This window comes from Oncorhynchus nerka, linkage group LG14 (genome assembly GCF_034236695.1).
Source record: "Oncorhynchus nerka isolate Pitt River linkage group LG14, Oner_Uvic_2.0, whole genome shotgun sequence".
NCBI lineage: Eukaryota > Metazoa > Chordata > Actinopteri > Salmoniformes > Salmonidae > Oncorhynchus > Oncorhynchus nerka.
Genome location: NC_088409.1, coordinates 40,268,072 through 40,294,517, shown reverse-complemented (window position 1 = coordinate 40,294,517; position 26,446 = coordinate 40,268,072). Strand labels below are relative to the sequence as shown.

Below are 26,446 nucleotides of genomic sequence, written 5' to 3'. Positions count from 1 at the left end.
AATCCAATACAACTTATTACTGAGTACCACTCTCCATATTTTCAAACATAGTGATGGCTGCATCATGTTATTGTTATGCTTGTAATCGTTAAGGACTGGGGAGTTTTTCATGATAAAATAGAAATGGAATGCAGCTAAGCACAGGCAGAATCCTAGAGGAAAACCTGGTTCAGTCTGCTTTCCACCAGACAGGTGGAGTTGAATTCACCTTTCAGCAGGACAATAAACTAAATGGCCAAATTTTCACTGGAGTTGCTTACCAAAAAGACAATGAGTGTTCTTGAATGGCAGAGTTACAGTTTTGACTAAATCTGCTTGAAAATCTATGGCAAGACCTTAGTGGTTGTCTAGCTCTTAGAGACCTACCCAGAAAGACTTACAGCCTTAATCGCTGCCAACGGTGCTTCTACAAAGTATTTACTTAGGGGTGTGAATACTTGTGTAAATTAGGTAATTCTCTTTCATTTAAATTGGAAAAAATGTCACTTTTTCATTATGGGTTATTGTGTGTAAGTTTTGAATTCGGGCTGTAACACAACAAAATGTGGAATAAGTAAAATAACTCTGCCCTCGGCCTGTGCCGCAAGAGGGCCGAGTTAGCTGTTTGTGAGAGTGGTGAATGTGCTGTTAAAAAGGCAAATCTGGGAGGCAAATCAGGGGGATGCAGGTTATCATAACGAACAAACCACTGTTCACAATTCCACTTGTTCGCAAAGACAGGCGCGATTAGAATGTTCAAATAAATTATTCTTCTGAGCTTTGACGAATGCCAGGAACAATATTTAGATGTTGACCCGTAATTGACCCATATTCTCTTTTCTTTATTGTGTACAAAATCATATATTTTTATTTATTTATTTTATTTTTGTCCTCGTATATAGTTACGGACATGCTCTGCTTTTGTACTTTGCTGAGTTCGAAGTAACTTGGCGGCCATTTTCCTTCCACATGGAATGTTAAAGGGGCCAAAACTTCACACAGCATGGAATTTTTTATGAGGTGTCCTCTCAGACACTCCATGCTGTAGGGTTCGATCCAAACCTCTCTCTCACTCACACACACACACACACACACACACACACACACACACACACACACACACACACACACACACACACACACACACCCTTAAGTACTTAAGCTGTGAGGAGACAAGCAGCACTCCCTCTGTGATAACAGCTCTACTGTCAACAAGACTATCTGCAGACCTTACTCCCCCAAACCCTAGGACTCGCTCACTCCGTAAAATCTTGCCAAATGAAAGCTGCAGGCAGAGACATGTAAATAAATCCTCTCACCAAAGTGGAAGAGAAATGCCTCTACAACCACAGAATGAGTTCTACAATGTCAACAGCAGGGCTGGTTATGTATGGCCTATCTGACCTCCACTACCCTCTGTCCTACTCTCTCTCCTCTTCTCCTTTCCTCCTCTCCCCACGGTCAGGTCTGGATGAAGACATCAGTCAGGTAGGAGATTCAGGTTTCCTGATTGTGTTTTGCTATACCCCACTAAACCACCTCCCAGGGTGATTCTTTGCCAGGTCTAAATAAATACTGAAAGTGATCTCATTTCAGAAGGTGCTTGTTGGCTCTAAAAGTAGGAGAGTCCTGGTTTTGTTGCAGATTTAGAAAGTCCTAAAGCCTTTGCGATGTTTTACGTTAAACTAATGAAAGAAAATACAGTAGATTAATGAATGCAGGTTTGCCTTTAACTATGTACTGTAAGGTAATGGGACTTCCTTGTTTTTGCCATTTGACTTAAGACATGTACTGAGCTTTCTTGGAATGTAACTTCATGTATGCAAATGTGTTCAGCTATTGAATAATGTACACTTTGAGGGAAAACATCTAAATTCATTTAATCATCCTAAAGTTCATATTTCCTTATTAAAATTACATCACTTTCACCCTTCAGATAACTCCTGAACAAATTCAAATGGATTTACTTGGACAGTTGGCTGTCATCCAAAATAGCTACTTTAGTTTTAATAGGAAGTCCTTTTTTTTTTTTTTGCTTTTGGCTGTTTGCACTTTGTCATCTTGACATTGCCCCTTGTCTGTGCTTTTTCAGTGCAGGGCATCGAGGTGAACCTAGAATGCTTTTAAAATCTACATAATTGGTGGGCGCACATGCATGCACACACGTACACGTGCGCGCACTGTCCTTAAAGTACAGTACATTCTGAGAGAGTAGGAATTCTGATTTGATGTTTACATTTACATTTACATTTAAGTCATTTAGCAGACGCTCTTATCCAGAGCGACTTACAAATTGGTGCGTTCACCTTAAGACATCCAGTGGAACAGCCACTTTACAATAGTGCATCTAAATCTTTTAAGGGGGGTGATGTTGAACATTAGAACATGAGTGTGGGTGAAGTCTTTCATCTGCCATCTGCATTATCATGTCATTATTGTCAACATTAATCCGCATCAGCCTGTTTCACATCTGACCTTTCTTGATTGACATGACTACATCGACCCTTGGCTTGGCTGCCTAAGAGGCTAGAGCAAGTAAAATAAAATAATAAAAATAATAATAATCTTTTGTTGGACATAAGACTAACAACCAGGAAATCAGCTACAAGTGACTTTATTTTTAGAAATCTGTTCCCAAGCATTCCTACGCATAATAGAGAAACACGTGATCATATATAAATGTACGCAAGGTTTGAAATGATTGTTTTAGTCAAACATTGAGATTCTCAATGAAATTAGTGGATTCGGCTATTTCAGCCACACCCGTTACTGACAGGAGTATAAAATTGAGCAAACAGCCATCTTCATAGACCAACATTTGGCAGTAGAATGGCCTCACTAAAGAGACTTTCAACGTGGCACCGTCATAGGATGCCACCTTTCCGACAAGTCAGTTCATCAAATGTCTGCCCTGCTAGAGTTGCCCCGGTCAACTGTAAGTGCTGTTATTGTGAAGTGGAAATATCTAGGAGCAACAACAGCTCAGCCGCAAAATGGTAGGCCACACAAACTCACAGAATGGGACCGCTGAATGCTGAAGCACATAGCCTGTAAAAATTGTCTGTCCTTAGTTGCAACACTCACTACCGAGTTACTGCCTCTGGAAGTAACGTCAGCACAATAACTATTTGTCAGGAGCTTCATTACATGGGTTTCCATGGCCACGCAGCCGCACACAAGTCTAAGATCACCATGCACAATGCCAAGCGTCAGCTGGAGTGGTGTAAAACTCACCGCCATTGGATTCTGGAGCAGTGGAAACGCGTTTTCCGGAGTGATGATTCACACTTCACCATCTGGCAGTCCGACGGAAGAATCTGGGTTTGGCAAATGCCTAGAGAACGCTACCTGCCCGAATGTATAGTGCCATCTGTAAAGTTTGGTGAAGGAGGAATAATGTTCTGGGCTGTTTTTCATGTTTCGGGCTAGGTCCCTTAGCTCCACTGAAGGGAAATCTTAATGCTACAGCATACAATGACATTCTAGATGATTCTGTGCTTCCAACTTTGTGGCAACAGTTTGGGGAAGGCCCTCTCCTGTTTCAGCATGACAATGCACCCGTGCGCGAAGCGAGGGCCATAAAGAAATGATTTGTCGAGATCGTTGTGGAAGAACTTGACTGGCCTGCACATAGCCCTGACCTCAACCACATCGAACATCTTTGGGATGAATTGGAAAGTCGACTGCGAGCCAGGCTTAATTGCCCAAAATCCGTGCCCGACCTCACAAATGCTCTTGTGGCTGAATGGAAGCAAGTCCCCACAACAATGTTCCAACATCTGGTAGAATGCCTTCCCAGAAGAGTGGAGGCTGTTATAGCAGTGAAGGGGAGACCAACTCCATATTAATGCACCTCATTTTGGAATGAGATGTTCGACGAGCAGGTGTCCACATACTTTTGGTCACGTAGTGTATCTGTTTGGGCTTCTTGCGGTCAATTTGCTGTCTACAAATGATTTGTATTTATGTTCCGGCCCCCTGACCATCCGCTAGTTGATGTTCCCTGGGCTATAGGGATAGAGGACTTTCCCTCTATCGTCTGTATATTTTCAGTTTGTTAAATGCCACTAAAAGATGTAAATATAATGAGACTCCTATGGGTCACAGTAACTCACAGTTATTAACGTTTTGCTACCCAGGAATGTGTGTGATGAAGCTCAGTACTGGATGCAGGCAGCCAACCGGCTCAGAGCACGGCTGTATCAGTCCAGGACTCAAAGCTTTGGGTCTAAAGGACACAATGTGGTCCATCACTGAGCTCTGATTAAAAGTGTGCGTGTCATGGACAGGGCAGTGGAGACATATGGCTGTTGAGCTTTAGCACACAGAAAAGATATCTGCACCGCCAATCCCAGGAATGAAGAAAAAAGTAACAGAGATTAAAGTGTATCTCTACCCGGGAGAGAGACTAAATCCATTAAAGTGTATCTCTACCCGGGAGAGAGACTAAATCCATGAGCAAGGCTAATTTTAGATGGCACAGGGATGTAACGGAATGGAAGGTAGTCGTCACTATTGCTACTTCCAGACTTTAATTGGCATGGCATTTCAACACAAAGGAAGCTACTTTTGCCTCTTTACAGTATGATTAGTAGTTTAATAGGATAAACTCAAATGTAATTGTTACCTCTCCCAAAATAAATAATATTGCTATAGTTTCTACTCTGGAAGACAATTTGAACATTGGATCATTTTTATTTGTGCTGTAACTATACCTGGGCCTTGTTAGAGATGTCAGTCTGTTTCGATTGAAACTGAACTACCGTAGGGTTATGGTGTAAGAGACCCGACTTGCAAAGTCAACCTTCGCTTTACAAGGCATCACTTGCTATTTGGGGATTTTATGAACCCTAACGCCCAGGCGTAGCACTGCATGGAATGATTTGACGGGTCCTTTTAAAAGTGTGTGTGTGTGTGCGCGTGTGCGCACAGTTTCAAATGGATTTGAATTGGATGAATGCCAGACAACAAATTTGAAAGATTTAAGAGGGAAAAAATGGGTGCAGTCATGATATGTACATTTTATTGCGTGTTTACACATTTTGACTTTGCGCTAATGTAGTCTGTTGGGCAGATTTGTGTAAATAAACAATACAACTATCAGAAGGAGCTGTTTTATAGCATGTAGAGTTGAGTTATTTTCAAAGTAATATTGACCATCCAAATAATTAGTAGCATGTTATCTTGGTAATTCAATGTAAGACCTGGGTCAGATTGAGAAGTAAACCGTGAAAATTATATTTAGAAAGTTATTTCAAGTACACAATCCATTAAAAGCTATTTTGATGTCGCCTTAATTGACAACTTGAAAATCTAATATCCTGGCACACTTTATTTGGAACACCTATTTAGGAAAAGTTCATTTGTACCCCAGTACCATATTGGTTAATTTGACTCCTTAGACATCCACAATCACTAAGCAGGGACCTGTTTATAGAGTGTCGTCTTATAGCTTTAAAAATATCTCACTCCATTTAGATTTAGCTAGTTAATTTTCTAACGTGATGATTTGTAGAGCAGATACTGCAAAGGGCATCTATTTTAAAAACTCTTCTCATATCCTTCTTAGTTGTGCGGAATGCGTCGCACCACTTTCTATTGCAGTACAATGCCGTCTCCATTCCGGAGGACTTTTCCTATTCGAAAATAAATTCAATTCAAAACATGATGCAATTCAACATCAAGGTCAAGATAGCAGTATAGCGTCGCCACATTTCACAAGAGGGGGAAAGTCAACCTCTAAGTGAGCAAATGCGGTCGGTGATGAGGCAGCCCAGGAATAGTTTGACAAACCCTATCACCCGAGACAAATTAAAAGTGTCACTGACCTGTACGTGGCTGTTCTCACATTTCCTGTGATGTTCTATGATAAGCCAGAGCTGATATGAACAACTGCCAACAAAGGGCTGCCTGCCTGCCCGTTGAGCAGGGGGGAGAGGAGGCTTAGGGAAGACAGGGTAACAGGACACCTCCAAGTATTGATTGGAGCAGAGCAGACGTCCAGACGACCCACAGGTCGTTCTGCGGCTGGCTGCTGCTATAGCTGTGGCTGTCTGTACCTTGAAGGGAGCATTTGAGAAACCTGACACAACACACAAAGCAAAAACACACGTTCACTTCCTATATACACTGAGTATACCAAACATTGAGAACACCTTCCTAATAATGAGTTGCCCCCTCTTTTGCTCTCAGAACAGTCTCAATTCGTTGGGCATGGACTCTACATGGTGTCGAAAGTGTTCCACGGGGATGCTGGCCTATGTTGACTCCAATACTTTCCATAGTTGTCAAGTTGGCTGGATATCCTTTGGGTGGTGGACCATTCTTGAAACACATGGGGAAACTTCTGAGTGTGAAAAATCCCGCAGCGTTGCAGTTCTTGACACAAACAGGTGTGCATGGCACCTACTACCATACCCCATTGAAAGGCACTTACATTTTTTGTCTTGCCCATTCGCCCTCTGAAAGGTACGCGTACACAATCCATGTCTCAACGCTTAAAAATCCTTCTTTAACCTGTCTTCTCCCCTTCTACACTGATTTGAATTGGATTTAACAAGTGACATCAATAAGGGATCATAGCAGTTAGTCTGGCATGGAAAGAGCAGGTGTTCTTGTATACTCACTGTATGTACACACCTACAGAGCATTTCACCATGACACAGAAGGAGATTATTATCAAACTCTTTTACACACTCTCACAGTTGTACATTTGCCACACACGTTCCCTTTGTACACACGTCCAGTACACAACAAAACACAGACAATAGATACAGACACACACTCTGCGCGGTGTCACCACAGCCACAAGAGTAATAGCCTCCGGTTCCCTCCTGCACACAGACTAATGAGAATCTCAAATACGACAAGCAGAGTGCATTTATCACGCACTCACACTTAATGACACCATCGCCCAGGCTTAACGGCACCCATACACCACTATCTAGCCTGTTATAGATGGGCCTGTTGGTCTCTTATCTTTTCCATTACGGCTGCCTGCTCATACCTTCCCACCAGTGGAGGCTGCTGAGGGGAGGACGGCTCATAATAATGACTTGAAAGGAGCAAATGGATTGGCATTTATTTGATACCATTCCACTAATTCTGCTCCAGCCATTACCACGAGCCTGTCCTCCCCAATTAAGGTGCCACCAACCTCCTGTGCTTCCCAGGGCTGCTGAGGGAGAGAAGAAGTTCGTAGTGGGGGGTGGTAAGTCGGGGGGACGCTGGAAGCAACAGACAGCTTTTGTTTTCCTCCAACTCTCTCACTCTCTCTGTTTTTCTGTCCATCTTTCATTCTCGCCCTCGCCCTGTGGATTTGTCTGGTCTCTCTTTGTGCCTGCCGCGTTTCGCTTTTTGACTTCAGGACAACAAATGCAGATGCGTGTTTGTGCCTGGACGGAGGAGCAGCGGGAGGCTCGACAGAAAAACTACATACTGCGCTTTGATCCACACTGTGACTGTAGTTTGTTTTGTTTGAGAGTGGGCAGCGTTCTACACAACGGCTCTCACCTCATCTCCACCCTAACGAAATGTCTGTCAAGAATGACCAGGCTGGTTTATTGTTTTCTATACATCTGAAACAAAGGGCTGCTGCATTGTACAGTATTTAGCTTGATAACTCATTGATCGTGCTTTGTGAACTGTAGACATACTGGGTTATTTTATGGCTGGTTGTGACATCTACATAAGTGTCAAAATCCACATTTATTCAACAAAAAAAATCCCTCCCTTTTTTTAAGTCTGTTGTTGTTGTCGTGAATTATTTTGTCAATTTTTTTCCCGCCATCATATTTTAGATAACTTGTAGAAAATACACTTTATGCCACTGTCAAGAAGCATTATGACCATCATAATCATATGAGCCAGATAGACCTATCACGTACATGCCCTTATGTCAGTCATCAGTCAAAAAGAGGGTGTCTTGTCCTGCTCCTGAAATCTGTTTATGCATTCATCCCAGTCATCAGCAACAGAGCATTGGGCTAGGTGCACGTCTGATTTGTGTGCAATCGCAATGATAATTGCGGTCATGGTGGTCAATATCTGAAAATTGCATGTAACATACTGTGGACAAGTAGGCTATGGTGTAATGGAATGTTTTTGCCTTATGTAGGTGTCATAACCAGCCACAAAATAATGCTATATATGTCACAACTGGTCTGAATATGTGTAATGACAGTGTTATGTCCATATTATGACACGTTATGTCAGCTATTATGACATGGTTATGGCCGTGTCATTACATGTTATGACGCTAGGTGTCATGTAAAGTGTTACCGAAAATGATTTGAACTCTAATTAGTTGGACTTCTAAGCAACTCCGGAACCCCTTTAACGACTTTTGGGATTTAGCCCGAAAGATAAGAGCTTATCCTCCCTAAGGGCTGCAGGATCTACAGTATCTGCACTGTGATCAGAGACTCTTTAACAGCTCAGAGACACACTTACACACACACACACACTCCAACCCTCAGTCTCCATGCCCATACTTAACCTTAGTCAACAATCTGTAGACTAGAGAAAGCATTGTTGGTACCAACTAGTAGGGCCGGGACAATACCAGAATCGTAATATTTTTTCCATGGCAAAAATGAAAACACCAAGCAGACAAAAACACTTTGATCCTTTAAAATCATGCTGTATTTAAAATATTGTGTGCTGTAGCTTGGGAAATGAATAAATGTGACTCTGGATGACAACATAATGTTTGTTTCCAACATTAGGACTGTTTTCCTAAAGAAGTTACATCCTCTTCGTGTTTTGTTTCCTTGCCACGATACTAACGAGTATCGCGATACTGGTATGCCGGTCCTGCTCCTCAATGACTCCTTTCTCTTCTAGTGCACATCTAGCTCTGGTCTGGTGCCCTTCTAGCTCTGGTCTGGGCTAGAGTCATGAGATCCATTGTTTACTGTAATACACTATCCAGAAATAAAATATGTCCTAAAATAAAAATCATGAATAGTGTTATTCTAGTGTGCCTGTTTTGTTAGCTGTTGTTGTTTTTGCACCTTAACCCCTCAATGTTGTGTGGAGCTGTCAGTACATCTGCTGAACTGAGATTGAGTGGGAGGATTGATTGCCTGGCTGATTCCAGATCAGTGCACTGCGAGGTCACAGACATCATCCTCATTTACAGCGACTGGTTCTTTCTCAGCACAACAGGGCTAGACTACATGTCCCCAGGACATAGTCTTGTCAGACAGGCCTGCGCTACTAACCCAAGCATTTTGATAGTACTTCAGACTGACACAATGTAGCCTTCAGCACACCGAGAAGAGCCTCACTTCACATTCTGTGTATGAGCAGCCAATGGTCATGGACTTTCTTGAGCTGAGAAAGAAGTGCCACAGCAATAACATGAGATATATGGAGCAAAAAGCCCCTGGGGTCTCGGGGATGCCTCTCGATGATGTCATCATTTGTGAGAAGGCGTTAATGATGTCCGGTTCATCCACTGAGGCCATAACCCCGAATGTAGGGAGGCCCTGATAACCCTATGCTCGCTCGCTCTCGCACTCTCTTTCTCTCCTGACTCTCCCTCAGGCAGTGTGTGATGGTGTTGTTAAGAGTGGCAGCCTGGTGGATCTGAATGGGAAGGGGTTTGATTATGGGATGCATGTTGGGAATGGGGACTGTTTGTAGCCAAGACAATGATAAAGCGTTTAATCTCCACAGAAACAGTGAAGCACGCAGGCATGATAATACCATTACAGCGAGGAGCATTCTCCAGAACCCCTCCGCCGCTCCTCACCTGATTTATATGTCCCTTCATCAGCATCGACTTCTCAGATTGGAAAATCTTTCATTTATTAAAGAGGTCGGCCATTTTGTGCGCCAGCTGCTAAAGAACATACTGTTGTCACCAACCTGTCTTGCGTGCCCACTTCTTTTTTTAATTGATTATATTTTCGGGTAATGTGACAAGGATGGATCTGGTGGGTGACGGCAGCGTGATTGCGGACGCTATTTATCTTCCTTTCACAACTACTCTGGCTCTAATGTTACGCCTGAGTCCTTGACTAGGTGCTTTCTACATGTTTTCATACGTATCATTGTGTGCTTGTCCTGCATCCTAAGGGCTCTATCTATGGCTCTGACAAACATGGTACAGGTCCTTCAAACAGAATGAAAGATATATATTAAATTGGCACAATGCGCCTGAGATGAGTAAATTGAGGGGTTTGATTCATCTTTCTTCACTACCTCTAAAGTTCACTCGCAAATGAAACCTCCGGAACACCGTGACACTCAAAATTCACTTCGATAATTCATGTGTCTTCCAACTTTCAGAATTGGAATGCAGAGATTGAAGTGCAAACAGTGCACCCATCTAATTGGTGCCTGGGGAGGATCCATTTGCTGGAGAGCATAGAGAAAGATGGAGATCAAAGAGCTTTCTGTTAATAGAGATGTCGCATTCTCTCATTGTTCCCCACCTTAAATACGGAGACGGATACAAAGGCATCATGAGAGCATCATCACAGCAGTCCTCAGCTCAAGCACCATTCAGTGCCTTAAAGAAAGGTTGCTCTCAAACATGTTTTAAAACATTTGATTTACTTAATTGACCCTGTTTCTAAGGGGCTCAGTCTCAATACCTCTCCTTGTAATGCCATGGTATAGAAGGGTAGAAAGAAAATAGCAAAGAACACTCCGTCTCCTTCATGAATTGTTACTTTCGCTATGTTAGAACATTAGTTATTAAACCTACTGTACAGTTCAAGGTTGCCAATAACCGTAAACTTTGTTTCTTCTATTTCTCATCACTCTCCAGTGAGCATAATTATTGTTGTCCTTCAGAATCATTCTGGCACCGATGCGCTGATAGACAGGCTTTATTTCTGCACTGGCAGCAGAACGAGGGCTCGCCAAGCCAGAGAACCACCGCAGTGCCTAATCAGAGCCGTGTGATGAGGGGGATCAGCACCACACACACACACACACACACACTCTCACTCTCAACGAGCCCAAATCTAATCACAGGGAGGCAGACCAGCCGCTTAGCTCGGCCACCCCGCCCATTAGCTTGCACCGCCACCCAAGGGGCCCTGGCACCAGCAGGAAGACACATCTCCACCCCGCTGCTGCTCTGTACTGTACCACCAAGGCTGAACTCAGGGGTCCTAAGTGATAGGAGGGTCCAGGGCTAGCCCCCCCCCCCGGTGGTAATAAAGAGCCACTGGAGAACGCTGAGCGATCAGCAACCTGATGAGCACTGACAGCGCTGCTTATTCACCTCATCCTCTCCTCCCGTTCTACTCTCTCTCGCTTATATTGGTGTGGCGCGTTTCATCTTTCCCAGCAGGAGTGTTTTGAATAGCATCTTCATCTGGCTGCGCTCTCTCCTCTACACTCCTCTCCTCTCCCCTCCGGGCGGTCGGCAGTTCTGGTGAAATAATGATAGGCTCCGCTGGTACTATAGTCTACAAAGCGTAGTGGGAGGGAGCACTATCTCTTCCTATTGTTGACCTGTCAGAGGAGAGGACACTGCACGACAGCAGCGTTGAGTTTGCCATATTTGTATATTGTGCATAAAAGCGAGGCCTTGAATACCGCTGACGTTGATGTTGAAGATTAGTTTAGTGTCAATACTGACAGTTTTGCTATTGTTTAAACTTAATTTAGCTCTATGACTGATGTGTCTTTTTTTGTTCCACCACCCGCATCAACACTGAAATTACCCCTCTCTAAAGCTGTTGACATACTGCATGTTATGATACAATTGTATGTCATACTGGTGAGCCTGTTATTTTTAAGCATGTACTGTGGGAGTTAAACTGTTGCTTTGTGAAATCAAGCGCTCAGAAGTTTAACCTTCTCAAAAGCTGTCACTCCTGCTTGCAATGCAACTCTCTTCACCTTTTGACTTGTCCCACAACTGCCCTCTCCAGGTTTGAGAAAGTGCACTACTGCAATTGATAAAGCGCTTCACTGCCCTTCCCAATCTGACTCATCCGCAATCCCTCCACAATCCTTTCTCCACGGTGCTAGATAACCAAACACTTTCCCACCCACCTTTAAAACACCCCTGAGGGGAATGTTTCTGAAGACTGGCCAGGTCACTCTGTGCACGGGATGGCTCCTGCTGTGTGCTGTTGGTTCTGGAGGTGGCTGGTTTGGAGTACTGAAATAAATATGTAAAAATAGAAACAAACACACACACACACACACAATGACACCTCAACAAAAAAACGTAAACACAGACTCCTGTTCCCCCGCCTGGGTCTGTAGCAGCAGACTTTGAGGATCCAATTATGATGCCCTTGAGGGAATGACAGTGCTGGAGTTTCTGTCAATAGAGGTTCAGGTAGTGTTTCTCAAGAACACTTTGAATTATTGATGATGGGGAGATTGAGAGGAGGTAGATAACATTCCGTTTTAGTTATGAGGTGGAGACGACGGGAGGAGGGTCGAGGAGGGAGCTTGAACGACATCTGCATTTCACTGCCAGAAGGTCTGATGAGGTGACCCGGGGTTACACTCATCCGAAGATGTCACACTAGAAACAGTAGAGGAAAATTGAGATGGCTAGATAGATGGATACTGTGGCTGGATGGATACTGTAGATGGATGGATACTGTAGATAGATGGATACTGTGGCTGGATGGATACTGTAGATGGATGGATACTGTGGATGAATGGATACTGTAGATGGATGGATACTGTAGATGGATGGATACTGTGGCTGGATGGATACTGTAGATGGATGGATACTGTAGATAGATGGATACTGTGGCTGGATGGATACTGTAGATGGATGGATACTGTAGATGGATGGATACTGTGGATGAATGGATACTGTTGATGGATGGATACTGTAGATGGATGGATACTGTGGATGAATGGATACTGTAGATGGATGGATACTGTAGATGGATGGATACTGTGGATGAATGGATACTGTAGATGGATGGATACTGTAGATGGATGGATACTGTGGATGAATGGATACTGTAGATGGATGGATACTGTAGATGGATGGATACTGTGGATGAATGGATACTGTAGATGGATAGACAGAGAGAGTGGTTTTCCAGTGAATTACAGGGCTTGTCTGAAGATAAAAAATAAATAATGAATATGAGGAGGATAACCTTAGTGTGTGTCTGATCCGTCTCTCGCTGATAGCCTTTGGGGCTTTTTTCATCTCAAGTAGACAGAAAGACGATGGATGACGCTCTCAGCGGTTCTCCCGATCGATCGGACGACCGTCTCAGTGTCTGTGTCTCGCATAGATCCCTGTCTGAAGTCTGGCCAGCTCAACCCGCTGTGGCGGGATGCGTTACAGGTTTAGGCCCAGACTGGTGGCAGAGGCACTTTTCTCAGAGATGAATACCAGTAAACAGAAAGTAATGGGTGCCAGTTATTTTTCTATGTATCACTGCTGTAGTGTGTTTGAGTTGTCAACATCTCTCGGGTCCTTGAACATTGGTGAGATATTTCAAACCAATGTTTAGATGCTCCCTTTCAGTCTCATTTTTAGAGAGCCCTCAGCCCACGGTTACTGAACCTTTGCATGGACTTTGTACAGTATCACTTCTTCCTGTCGTACAACTTTAGTTGACTCTCGCTGTCAACTTGATTCAGCCCAACATCATTCCTAGAGAGAGGAGCTGGTGGGGATGAGTTGGAGGCTTGATGCGCTGCCCGTGGCTGACAAACAAGCTTTAATCTGTGGGGACCCTGCCATGTGGACGGCGTAGAGCACTCCTACGTAGGGTGACAATAGATGGCCCATCTCACAGGATAACCCGTCACTTTGTCTAAACCCTATGGGCGAGGAGGCCATCACAGCATCCCTTTTGGGCAAGTTGAGTGGCAGTGATGGCAGGGAGGGTCCTGACCTCCACTGACAGACACATCTCACCCTGGATGCCATGGTGCCCCGTATCTCCGCTCCCCTCTCCCAACCTCTTTCCTCCTGCCCATGCAACTGTCAGATAAAGACTATAAGGAGAGATTCCACGACACTGCCACCATCCGTTTGAAATGCAGATTCCAGAACTAAGGGACTATAGGGACCAAAAGGAAAGCAGCCAGCCGTCATTCCCTCTTGACCCAGCATGCTAATAGGGCTTTCAGAATGTTGTCACTGAGGCCTCCCTTGAGCCGCTCTCATGTTGCTACTGCAGGGCCTCTGAAATTCCCCATCAACTTCAACTGACGTGTTGTTATTCAACAGCGAGTTTAAGTTTCTGACCCTCATCTAGATCAAGTGTTGACTTCATTCACAGGACTTGGCCTGTCAAAGCCTGCCGATATTGCAACTCTGACACTGACATCCAACATTGTTGCACTCCTGCCCCAACTGAAAGTGGAATTCAGAAGTAACTGATAAAGAAGTGTTTAAAACTACTGTGAAAGTAGTTAAACCAGCAGAGGCTATAAATGTCCTGAAGCCTGCTGGCCTTGCTGGATGTGGTTGAACTTGTAGAGGTGCTTTCAAAGACTCCAGTAAGTTAATTTATGAGCAACAGTAGGATGAACTCCAAGCACCACCAGCATGTAGCAGTCATCTGAAAATCACCCGTATCCTGCGGGGTCTGTTCCCCAATTATTGTCCAATGCTCCTTGATCCCAATTCCAATTTGCCTCGGCGGCGTCTATGTGGTTAGCCATTGGATATCTAATTAGCGAAGTTCCTCTTTCTGAGGGGCTCATGTAGAGAGTTGAAAGGGCCCTCGGGCAGAAGAGGGGCTTGTTGAGAAGTAGCATCTAACACAAAGTCTACAGAGAGGCGGAGAGTTGAGAATTCAGAGTGATAGGAGGAGCATCATACTTCCTGAAAACCGTAGGTGACTCATCAGCTGCATACAGTGCTGCCACACTGAGCACTCTGTAGGGGAGTGGATGTCTCGGGGTAAGAGGAGAGTTGTCTGTGACTAGAAAACGGTCTCTATTCAGCAGCTAATTGTCAGCCTTGTGATGGTGCCTCATGGGACAGTGTTCAGGTATCAACAGTCAGATGAACTCTCAGAGAGTAGGGCAAGGATGATGTTGCCCAGGCTTAACGACGGAATCTTCTGTCGTAAGGTCACTCACAAGATGCATGCCTCGGATGAGTTTTCTTCCAATTAAGTTTTTGCACAGCAGAAAATGTATAAGGTGTCGGTCAAACTTTGTCAGAATGAAAAGAAAACTGAGTGCCATTTCCTGAGGTAACCACAGTCTTGAATAAACAATGTGCTTCCTCGGCTAGGAGTTGTGATGTTCCCTGTTGTCATTTCATTAATCACTCTATTGAGTAACTTATAATGTGAGAAATTATAACAGCATCCTGCTTCTATCAACTTGTAGATTTTCACACAGAACTGCTATTGATCAATGAATGTGCTGTACTGTGTACTCCATGCACTTGGATGACTTGCTGGTTCTTTATCAAGCAGAACAATGGCCATTACACAGTCTTAATCATTGGATCACTGAAAGTAAACCGACCAGAGAAAAGTCACGATAGCTAGGGGATACATGGTTAGAGAGCTAAACAGGATTCGCAGTGTTCCCTTTCCCAAATGAGGTAGACACACATCGACAAAGGCCTACACACTCCGACCACACACACATTCTGCGGCAGATCATCTGGCCCCCTGTCCCTGCTCATCGCCATGGTGATGTGATAGTCCCCAGCAGAGCCCTGGGTGGGTAATGGTCCATGAAGAGCAGGGGGTAATGTGCCTAATCGTGTCTGAAATGACAGAGGCTAGGGACATGCACCCTCATTATGTAGGCCCATGTATACTGGGGGTGGACTCATTCAATTCCTACTTCTCTTGGGCCATGTGGCATCCCAAGGCGCAGAGGCGGGGGGTGGGTGTTGGCTAGCTATCCCCCTGTTATCCAAAACCGTGAAGGGATTCGCCTCCCCCCCCCAGTGAAACTGCAGCGGTGTTCCGTTTGTGAGGTCACAGCATATCAGAGGGGGTGGGTCTGCATTAGGATAATGCGCCTCTATTTAGCTTGTACGACAGGTGTTGGCAGAAAATAAACATCCCTGGAGCAGACAGGTGCATAAAGCGGTTGATTGAGGATAAAATTGGCATTTATTCTAATTGCGTCTTTTTATGGAACTGTGGTCCCTGGCCAAACTGAAGCTGGGTCATAAAGATTGACTTGTTAAGGTTTATGTATGAATTAAAATGGATCCTTTTAAAAGATGACACCGTGGCCTCATCCACCCCTCATAAAGGCTCCCATTTTCTCATCATTAAGTTTCATTTTCGCACAGTGCTGTGAAAAATCCCTCAAACCACCAGACTGAAGACATCTCTTCAAACCACAGAACCATCACTGTGGTCTAATCCAAATGAATGTCAGATAATCAATGTGCGGCCCCAGCGGCCTTCAATTCCTTGCCCTACAAAGAGGACCAACTGCCAGTATCTCCCAGATGGCTTGACAAGTCCAGTTCATTAAAAACAAAACGATCCCATACATCCCATCCAAAACAGAACACAGAGAGAGAGTGTGGGTCGGGATAAGCAGTGGCTTATATCCCATCGACAGCTGTCAGCTCATCAGCCTGCCTCTCCATTCACTCTGTAAAAAGCAATTGATTAGATAAAGAAAACGGACAGCAACAAATTCCTAAAGGGTGCTGCATGGTTTACATGTTTATGGGGAGGGTGTGGTGTGTTTGTTTGTGACATGGCAAGTTTTGGCGGGCGGCATTCGGTGTGGCGGTAGCAGCTGGACCCTGGTATCGGGTTTTAGATCATGCCCCTGTCACTATGGAAATATCCCATTGAGAAGAAGCTGAAGAATTTACTGGTTGAGGCGATAAACAACATGAACACAATAGATGCTCCACAAGCAGGGCAATTTGAAGGCAGGCCCCAAATATATTTGTAAAATCACATCTTAAAAGACTGTTAAATGAAGCCAGTGGCTTTATGGGGCTTGGGCATAGTGAGTCTCTGAGTTTAAGAAGAAGTTGACTTTGTCACTGTGGAATGTCTATGCATGTCTTTTAAAGAGGCGGAAGTCGGCCCCTGCTCTCGCAGTGATGCTTACCATCACATCAGTCTGGAAGTGAACCCCAGGACAACAGTGTATGCATCAGATCAAAGGGACTTATGCTGGTTTATATTACATTACTGTAGCTAGGATTTAATTGGATTACGTTGGGCATTTCGTCATAGCATTTTCCACTTCCACAAGCTCCACATCCATCCCCAGCTGTGAGGCTCGTCAACGTGTGGAGAACTTCACAAACAGGAACCGCAAATATTCAGGGTGCTGCTGATAATCCATCCACTCAGTGCCTTTGTGTGGAAATCTGTGGAAGGTCCAGAAGCCTCAGAGGGTCTGTAGGGTCAGTGTATCTGTTGGTCTGTCTTGCATAAGCTCCTGCAGGCACTGTGCTTGTCTTGCTGTGAGTCATCTTTGCATTTTCCTGGCTTTATAGCCATTGGATAAATACTCTGCACTTGTCGATATTTGATCTCTGCCCCATCTCCATAACCTTTGATTTTCACACTCTACATGTTTATGATCGTCGGTCTAGTCTATGCATATTAATGAGAGCAGAGAGACAGTTATGCAAATAATTTAGCATGTTTTAAACTGCGACTTTACCAAGTGTTTTTTTTACTTCAAGATTCCTCAAGCATTTGCATAATCAGTATAAATGTGAGCATACTCTTTTAACTTGAGGCCATTGCTCAACCTTCAGAGCATTTACAAAGATATTGGATCATCAATGATATATTCCGATTAGATGGGGTGACAGTGGTGTTTTGGGGACATGCTGTTTGGCCTGCTCAGGCAGGAAGCCACCGCATCATATCCTGTTTGCTCAAGCTGTCTACCTCCTCTGAGAAGCCGAAAAGCCTGTGAGTTAATCCATTGGGAGTAATGTCCTCATATATCGCCCAGGCAGGACACGCGGGAGGCAGTAATTCATGAAGTAAACAGGAGCAGACACCGCCTCCCCTCGATTTATGACACTGTGATCATCGCTTGACCTCATCGCTAAATGCAACCGTCTCCTCTGAATCAGAATGAGGCAGCCTGTTATCAATATTGATGGCGGTTCATATCTCTGTTGACTTTATTTTCAGCTCCCCATTTAAGAGTTGTGTGACAGGATCGCATTGGTGAACTACATCAATCTGGGCTGTGCTGAGTTGAAACCCTTAGAGGACACGCTGCCCTTATTAAGTTGGTGCCAAAACACAGGTCACAGCATTCTGTAGATTTAGTTGAACAAATCCCTGCGCAATCCGCATCCATCTGTCCCGGTCTCATCTCAGAAATCAAGCAGATGTGGAAATTAGCATTTCGAGACAATTCAGGTCTGACTCATAGCTTACCTGAGTGATTAATAATGCAGAGAGTAAACTTTGCTCAAACTTGAATCGTCTGACTTTCTTACAGGAGCCACTCGTTTTTCCCATCTAGTCAAACAATTTATAGTTTATTTTGTTGTATATTAGGTGAAAGTGGGTACCTGTCACCTCCCCCTTGGGCCTGGTGTCTTGGTGCAGACAGTGGGGGTCGCGTTCCCCTGTGGGGGCGGTGGTTAATTGTGTGAAGTCACCTGTGAAAGACTGAAGGCTGGGAGTAAATGAGCCAGGTGTCCCAGTAAGGGGCCCTTGTGGCCTCACCTCTCTCTCCGTTCCTGTCCCTCTCCCTCTCTCTCTCTGTGTTCAGGCTGCCATCACAGTTCAGCTAACACTCAATCACAATGCCGCACTGGCAGTGAGCATCGCATGCTAATGAGAGCTTAGCATCCAAACTCAGAAAGTTCCAACAGCTACTGTAGAACTTGATAGCAGAATTATAGTGAGCATTGTGAAGCCGACACTGCTGTTGTAGTGATTCACATTAGCCTGTGACTGTTTTAACAGATAATGGTACAGCTAACTTTGGTTGTAGCTATGTTAACCTGTGTCTCACTCTCTCCTCTTCTAGGTGGTGGTGTGCCCGCTGTTGGCCATGCTGTTCTGGTGAGGTGTGGTAAACCCCTGCCAACATGAGGCTGGTGCCCGGGTCGCCTCGGCCCCTCCCCCTTCTGGCGGTGGTCCTGGCTCTAGCCCTCACAGCACTCTTACCTCACCTGACCATGGGAGTCACACCTTTCCCCCAGGACCTGGAGCCAATCAGCATTGGGGGGAGAGAACGTGAGTGCAAGCCCAGCATGATGCAATGTTGCTCCTTAGTTCAGGGGGGCATGAAGTTCTGATGTACCGTTAAAGGGCAGCATCATGTCTAGTTGTATGTACACATATTTTGTCAGTTGTCTTACAGATCTATGTCAGTAATAGGATGACGACTTCAAATACATAATTGCCACTATCGAAATAAAATGGCTATACATTTTAGCTATATGACATAATACAGTGTCTGATTGGGCCACATGTACAGCCCGTCAGTGGCACGTGTGGTCAGGAGGTCCTGGCCACCCCCATTTATTTAAGAGGTGACAGAGACTGAGGCCTGGCGCTTTAATTTATCTATCTGGAGGAGTGGAACATTAGCATAAATAGCCACGCTAATAGATCTATATTTGGAGCCCATCTCAGGTGTAATGAGGGCCATTTATCAGCAGGTCTGTAGGTAACTGGGCGTCAGAACCCCTCACAACTCCCCAGGATGTCCATTATGTATGGTAATACATCCAGCACCCAGATCGACCTCCGGAATCATCTCCCTCGCAGAGGCTAATTGGAGGAACTGGGTTAGTGGTTTCCATGGCGACGCGGCGGCCAAAACTTTAAAGGAAGTGAATGTGCTGAGGAGTAATTAAAGGAACGAGCGAGCGTTCGCCGGGGTGGATTTATCCCGCTCCCTTTCTGCCCCACAGTGAATCACTGCTCTGCTTGACCCAATCGTCCCGGAGTTAAAATCTTTAACCTCTTGAAGCTAGAGGGAACTATTTTTATGTTTGGAAAAATAACGTTCCCAAAGTAAACGGCCTATTTCTCAGGACCAGATGCTAGAATATGCATATAATTGACAGATTAGGATAGAAAACACTCTAAAGTTTCCAAAACTGTCAAAAATATTGTCTGTGAGTATACAATTTGTAAGTCGCTCTGGATAAGAGCGTCTGCTAAATGACTTAAATGTAATGTAAATGTAAATGATAACAGAACTTTTATTTTGAAAAATGAGCCAGAAAGATAACATCACGTCAGGTGAGTTTTGCTCACGCAACAGAGTTCGGACAGCCATTGCCTTTCCCTCTCCTACTGATAAAGACATTTGCGGTTGATATATTATCGTTTATATATTTTAAAAACAACCTGAGGATTGATTATAAAAAACGTTTGACATGTTTCTGTGGACATTACGGATATTATTTGGAATTTTTGTCTGCGTTGTCGTGACCGCTCTTTCCTGTGGATTTCTGAACATAACGCATCAAACAAACGGAGGTATTTTGAAAAAAAAAAAAAAATCTTTATGAAACAAAAGGAACATTTATTGTGTAACTGGGAATCTCGTGAGTGAAAACATCCGAAGATCATCAAAGGTAAGAGATTAATTTGATTGCTTTGCTGATTTTCGTGACCAAGCTACTTAATGCTAAGTGTACATAATGTTTTGTCGGGCGATTGATAAACTTACACAAACGCTTGGATTTCTTTCACTATAAAACATAATTTCAAAATCTGAGAAGACAGGTGGATTAACAAAAGGGTAAGCTGTGTTTTGCAATATTGCACTTGTGATTTCATGAATATAAATATTTTTTGTAATATTATGTGAATGTGGGGCTATGCTATTCAGCGGTTGTTGGTGACAATTATCCCGCTTAAGGGATGGGTAGCATCAAGAAGTTAAACAGTCGAGCCGGACTTGCTTAGTTGGGGGAAAGATGCTTCCCCTGAGGAGATTAAAATGGGACACTATCTGAAATTACAGAGGTTAAGTTGGACGGGAAGGCCTAAGCCAGAGGTGTCGATCTCATTTTTCCCAGGGATCACATTCGGTCTTCATCGAGGTCCGGAGGGCTGCACTGATAATTTGTTACATTTCCTTTCCGTCAAAATGTGCTAGAAATTGCTCCCTGACTGTCTAGTGATTTTTAGCGAGCTGGACAATCAAGAAACTGTATGAATATAGGTCCACCATTTGTACACCGTTTAGAATTTTTGTTTTGTAATTTCAAAGTATATTGAGTTAATTTCTCAAAGTATATTTAGCGTGGTGCCTAGGATTGAGCCTTGGGGTACTCCCTTGGTGACAGGCAGTGGCTGAGACAGCAGATGTTCTGACTTTATACACTGCAATCTTTGAGAGAAGTGGTTAGCAAACCAGTCCATAGACCCCTCAGACACCAATACTCCTTTGCCGGACTACAAGAATGGAATGGTCTACCGTATCAAAATCTTCAGCCAAGTCAATAAAAATAGCAGCACACCATTGCTTAGAATCAAGGGCAATGGTGACAACATTGAGGACCTTTGAGGTTGCAGTGACACGTCCATAACCTGAGCGGGAACCAGATTGCGTACTAGAGATAATACTATAGATATCAAGAAAGCCAGTCAGTTGATTATTGACAAAAAATGTTCCAACACTTTTGATAAATAAGGCAAAATAGAAATAGGCCTATAACAGTTAGGATCAGCTTGATCTCCCCTTTTAAATAAAGGACGAACCGTGGCTGCCTTCCAAGCAATGGGAACCTCCCCAGAAAGGAGAGACAGGCTTGGCGATGATAGGGGAAGCAACCTTAAAGACCCTGAGACGTCTGCGTCCCACCCAGCCATCAGGAAATGCAAACGTTCATTAAAACACACATGCAGGGTACTGAATTAAAGCTACACTCGTTGTGAATCTAGCCAACAAGTCAGATTTTTAAAATGCTTTTCGGCGAAAGCATGAGAAGCTATTATCTGATAGCATGCAACACCCCGAAATACCTGAAGGGGACGTAAACAAAAGAATTAGCGTAGCCGGCGCTACACAAAACGCAGAAATAAAATATAAAACATTCATTACCTTTGACGAGCTTCTTTGTTGGCACTCCTATATGTCCCATAAACATCACTATTGGGTCTTTTTTTCGATTAAATCGGTCCATATATACCCAAAATATCCATCTATGAAAACTGTGTGATCCAGAAAAAAACACAGTTTCAAAACGCAACGTCATTTTTTTTAATTAAAAAAGTTGCCTATAAACTTTCACAAAACACTTCAAAATACTTTGTAATCCAACTTTAGGTATTAGTAAACGTTAATAATCTATCAAATTGATCACGGGGCGGTGTGTATTCAATAGCTCCACGTCTTCAAATCATGGCCGAAAATCTCTCTTCCAAAACTTCCTGTCGTGGACCGGATGAAATCAAGTGTCTCTTCTTCGTTTGACCAAGGAACAACCTCCAGGAAATTGCCAAGACTGGCGACATCGTGTGGAAGCTGTAGGACTTGTAAGCTGAGAGCCATCTATTTTGCTGTGCCATAGACAATACATGCAACTGGCGCATTGATATTTTTTCCACTTTTTGGTGATCAGTTTTCCTTGGGCTTTTCGACGAAACACACGTTCTGTTATAGTCACAGCCGTGATTTAACCAGTTTTAGAAACGTCAGAGTGTTTTCTATCCACACATACTAATCATATGCATATACTATATTCCTGGCATGAGTAGCAGGACGTTGAAATGTTGCACGATTTTTAACAGAATGTTCGAAAAAGTAAGCCATAGGCTTAAGAGGTTTTAAGGAGCTCCTTTAGCACCTTGTGTCCGCCTGCAGGGAGAAACTTTGTAGCGGGGCAGGGGAAAAAAAGGGAGGAGTATCAGGGCTAGTCACATGAGAAGGGGTGGGAGATGGCTGAGTCAAATAGGAATCCTGACTTAATGAAGTGGTGATTTAAAGAGCTCAGCCATGTGCTTCTTGTCAGTAACAACCACATTATCAACATGAAGGGACATGTGCAGCTGTGAGGAGGAGGGTTTATTCTCCAGGTCTTTAACCCTTTTCCAGAACTTTTTGTGGTTAGACCCACAGAGAGAGAACTGCTCCTTAAAGTAACTAACTTTTGCCTTCCGGATAGCCTGAGTGCACTTATTTCTCATTTGCCTGAACGAGAGCCAGTCAGCCAGGGTATGCGTGTGCCGAGCCTTTCGCCAAATGCAATTCTTGAGGTGGAGTAACTCTGCAAGATCATGGTCGAACCAGGGGCTGAACCAGGGGCTGGTTTGTTAATAATACCACTGAAAATATCAAAAAATAAGTTCCAAGTGTCTTCGACAGAGGGGGCGGGATCAAGCTGATTCTATACCATTTTACAGAGGCCAGTTCATGAAGGAAGGCTTACTCATTAACGTTTTTAGCAAGCGTCTATGACAAATCAGGACAGGTCCGTTTCACTGAGCAGCCATTACGAACACAGGCTGTAAAACAGTGATCACTAAGGTCATTACAGAAAACACCAGACTGTTACCTATCAGGATTATTTGTGAGGATAACATAGAGGAGAGTTGCATTTTCTGGGTGTTTGGAGTCATCCCTTGTGGGATTGGTAATAATCTGAGAAAGATTTAGGGAGTCACATTTGCTTTAGTACTTGGTCAGGTGGTTTAAGCATGCCCCAGTTGTTGCAGTGTTTTGGTTTTGTCCAGCTCTTGTGATAAACTCAGGGTCTGGCGATGCTTCCCGCTCCCCCCTCTTATTTTACACAGTTAAGTGTATTATCTCTAGCAGCACAGAATAGAGTCATGGGATAGCCCACAATAACAACCACCTGACAGTTAAAACAAATTGCAATCTGGGCATCTGCAGCAAATGTGGGGCAAAGGAAAAGCATACAAAATAGAAACTGAGAAACGCATACTGCAATCAGAGGGTTTTTATCAAGTCAACAACCTATTTTCTCTCTCTCTCTCTCTCTTGTACTCAAACAATCTCTATTTCTGTGCTTGAATTCTCCCTATTTTCAGATTCACACACTTGATTTCTTTAGTGCCTGGTTTGTCGTTATGGAGATGTTTTCCCCAGATGAACACCGTCACTGAACTGAGCTTGCTACTCTTTCCCCCTCCCCATGCAGACTCCTACCTGTACCCAAGCTTCCAGGGCCTCATGTCGGACAACGATACAGTACGACTGGGCCTGGACTTCCAGAGGATGCTCCGGATCAACCACATGCTCTACATCGCAGCCAGGTCAGTCAACACACCTCTCAGTATTGTTCACCTAACTGTAATGCACTGTACTGCCTTACATTATCCCTGTATTGACAGCTCTTCATTGAATCCCTTTGTATTATTTATGTCATTGTATCAGTCAACCGTATTGGATAGCTCCCGTTACGTTCATATTGTCATACAGTAGGTTCATTATCTAAAAGGTTCCTCAGGCTCAGCAAGAAGCCATTCTACATCAATAAGCCTGCATTAATGAGCTTTGTGACTGACCCTAATCAATCTAATTTAGGCTAAGAACAGGCAGCTTGGGTGTGGTGTGGTGTGGTGTGGTGGGATTGGGTTTCAGGGCAGAGAGGAGACTGCTTGAAATGTTTTCTGACCTTTGACCTCTTACAGGGATCATGTGTTTGCTGTCAGTCTCAGCGCCTCCTCTGAGCAGATCGTCCCAGAACAGGTAAGCCTTATGTTGTCTTACAAACACATTGTTTACATGAGTTATGACCTCATGGGTCATAGACTAGTGTATCATTGCAGCTGGCTGGACATAAGAGTATTACTGGTGGTTCAATGGCTCCTACTTTTCTGCTCATCTTTTAAATATAGTTTATTTGTGTTGTTTTCTTCTTACTCAGCCAATCTCTTCATTCATGCAGATATGAAGCCATTTCACTTCAGACAGATATCCAATAGAATAGTCATGTCGTGCACTCCTGGTTTTGAAGTGCTGTGCTCTCTCTCTCCCATCTGAATCGCATTTGTCAAACATGATTGCACTTAAATAAAAATCACTTTAAGGCTTGTGTTTGCTTGTGCCTATCGTATTTAGATTCATTTACAGCATGAGTCATCCCTATAAGGGACCCACTCAACATCAATGAGATCTAACGTTATTGATCTACATGATTGCAGTGGAAATACATGAGAGGAATGATGTGTAGTGCAGAGAATTGTCGGAAGGGAAAGTATGTATTTTAAAGGAAGTTAGGAGAACTAAGAATATGTGCATTGCATAGTACATAGTTCATTGGTCATCAGCCATATTACCAACCTGGCTTTCTCACTTTCCCATGCTTCTTATCGGTCTCAGTGAGCTCATTAGTGTGCGGCTGAGTCATAATCAAAAACCTAGGGTCTGCTTCATCATGGATCTATTCCTTTTCTATGGCCCAGTTTCAGTTCTAATCCCCAGTCTCCTCACCAGACCCTTCATGATCCCCCACTCAGAGATACTGTATTTCAAAGGCCTGGATGGGTATAAGCAATAAATAGCTAACTCCACCTCACTCTGCCAGAGGTCTAGGGGGAACTATTAGCATATTGCTGACGTCTATCCTATTTATCCTATCATATTGGATCTTCAATAGGGAAGTGAGAAGAGCCTTGGGGGAAATATTTCACTCCACTTTAAGGGCCAGAAGGGTAGCGGTTGAGTCTTGAGCCAAAAGGGGGATTTCACTTTAGTCTTTGGAGAAATCTTATTTCCCAGCATGCCCCATGGTGATGAGTTTGGCGCTCCTGCAGGGAGGACAGCGGGGTCAGTAAATCACCCTTCCAGTCAGTTGGCAGTGGAACAGTGGACCTGCACTGGTGGGCAGTGCATTAAACCACCTTCAACCAGGCGACCTTGTTAACAAGTTGATGGATTTCTTCCTATTCACTCCACTAGCGGGGGGTCAATGCTAGGAGATAAGGACATCCAGGAGGACCATAGATAGCTAGTATCAGGGCAATCTACTTCCCATAGGAATGCATTGCAGATTCCTTTCTGAGTCCTTGATCTTCTTGTTGGTCGAATTATCCATAGAGATGTCTTGTTGTTAAGAAGTACAGGTGGCTTGTGATGGATTGTATGGGAGATGGGTTGTAAGAGAGGAACAATAGTCTTTAGTTGCACGCTGACAAAGTTAGACACGGCTCCTCAGGTGTTTCAGATGTTTGTCTGTCTGATTGTTTGTTTGTCAGAAGCTTCTTTTTCATCACAGCTGTCTCCTAATAGCATTTGAATGGCTGGGTGAAAAAAGGGTCTCTTTCTTGCTCTGACAGTTGGTTGTCTGTGTGTTGCAGAAATTGACTTGGAAGACAAAGGACGTGGATAAATGCACAGTGAGGGGGAAGAACAGCGTGAGTATCTCTCTCTCTCTCTCCCTTTCTTTCTTTCTTTCTTTCTTTTTCTCTCTCTGTTTCTCGCTCTCCGACTGTCTGTTATTTGATGTGGGAGGGTAGCACTAACAATAGCATAGATTGCTTATCAAAATCGGCACCACAGGTATCTGTAGTTCCAGAACCAGTCTGTGGCACAAGCAGCGTCAGCCTCCCAGAGCTCTAGTGAAACCATAGAGATCAGCACAGGGATT

At 43.9% G+C, this 26,446-nt stretch overlaps 1 protein-coding gene across 5 annotated transcripts in view; it reads left to right on the top strand.

The window, feature by feature from the left end:
• The window catches only part of LOC115141049 (semaphorin-6D-like), a 131,126-nt gene that overhangs the window by 70,648 nt on the left and 34,032 nt on the right, over positions 1-26,446 (top strand). For 4 of the 5 annotated variants that reach the window (XM_029679636.2, XM_029679638.2, XM_029679639.2 and 1 more), the window contains 4 exons: positions 18,898-19,106; positions 23,996-24,110; positions 24,489-24,546; positions 26,157-26,213. In XM_029679636.2, coding sequence (XP_029535496.1) covers positions 18,959-19,106; positions 23,996-24,110; positions 24,489-24,546; positions 26,157-26,213 — 378 coding nt within the window. In that variant the 5' untranslated portion in view covers positions 18,898-18,958. Of the gene's footprint in view, positions 1-1,444; positions 1,468-18,897; positions 19,107-23,995; positions 24,111-24,488; positions 24,547-26,156; positions 26,214-26,446 lie in introns of all 5 variants that reach the window. The other variant, XM_029679635.2, reaches the window with a different exon arrangement.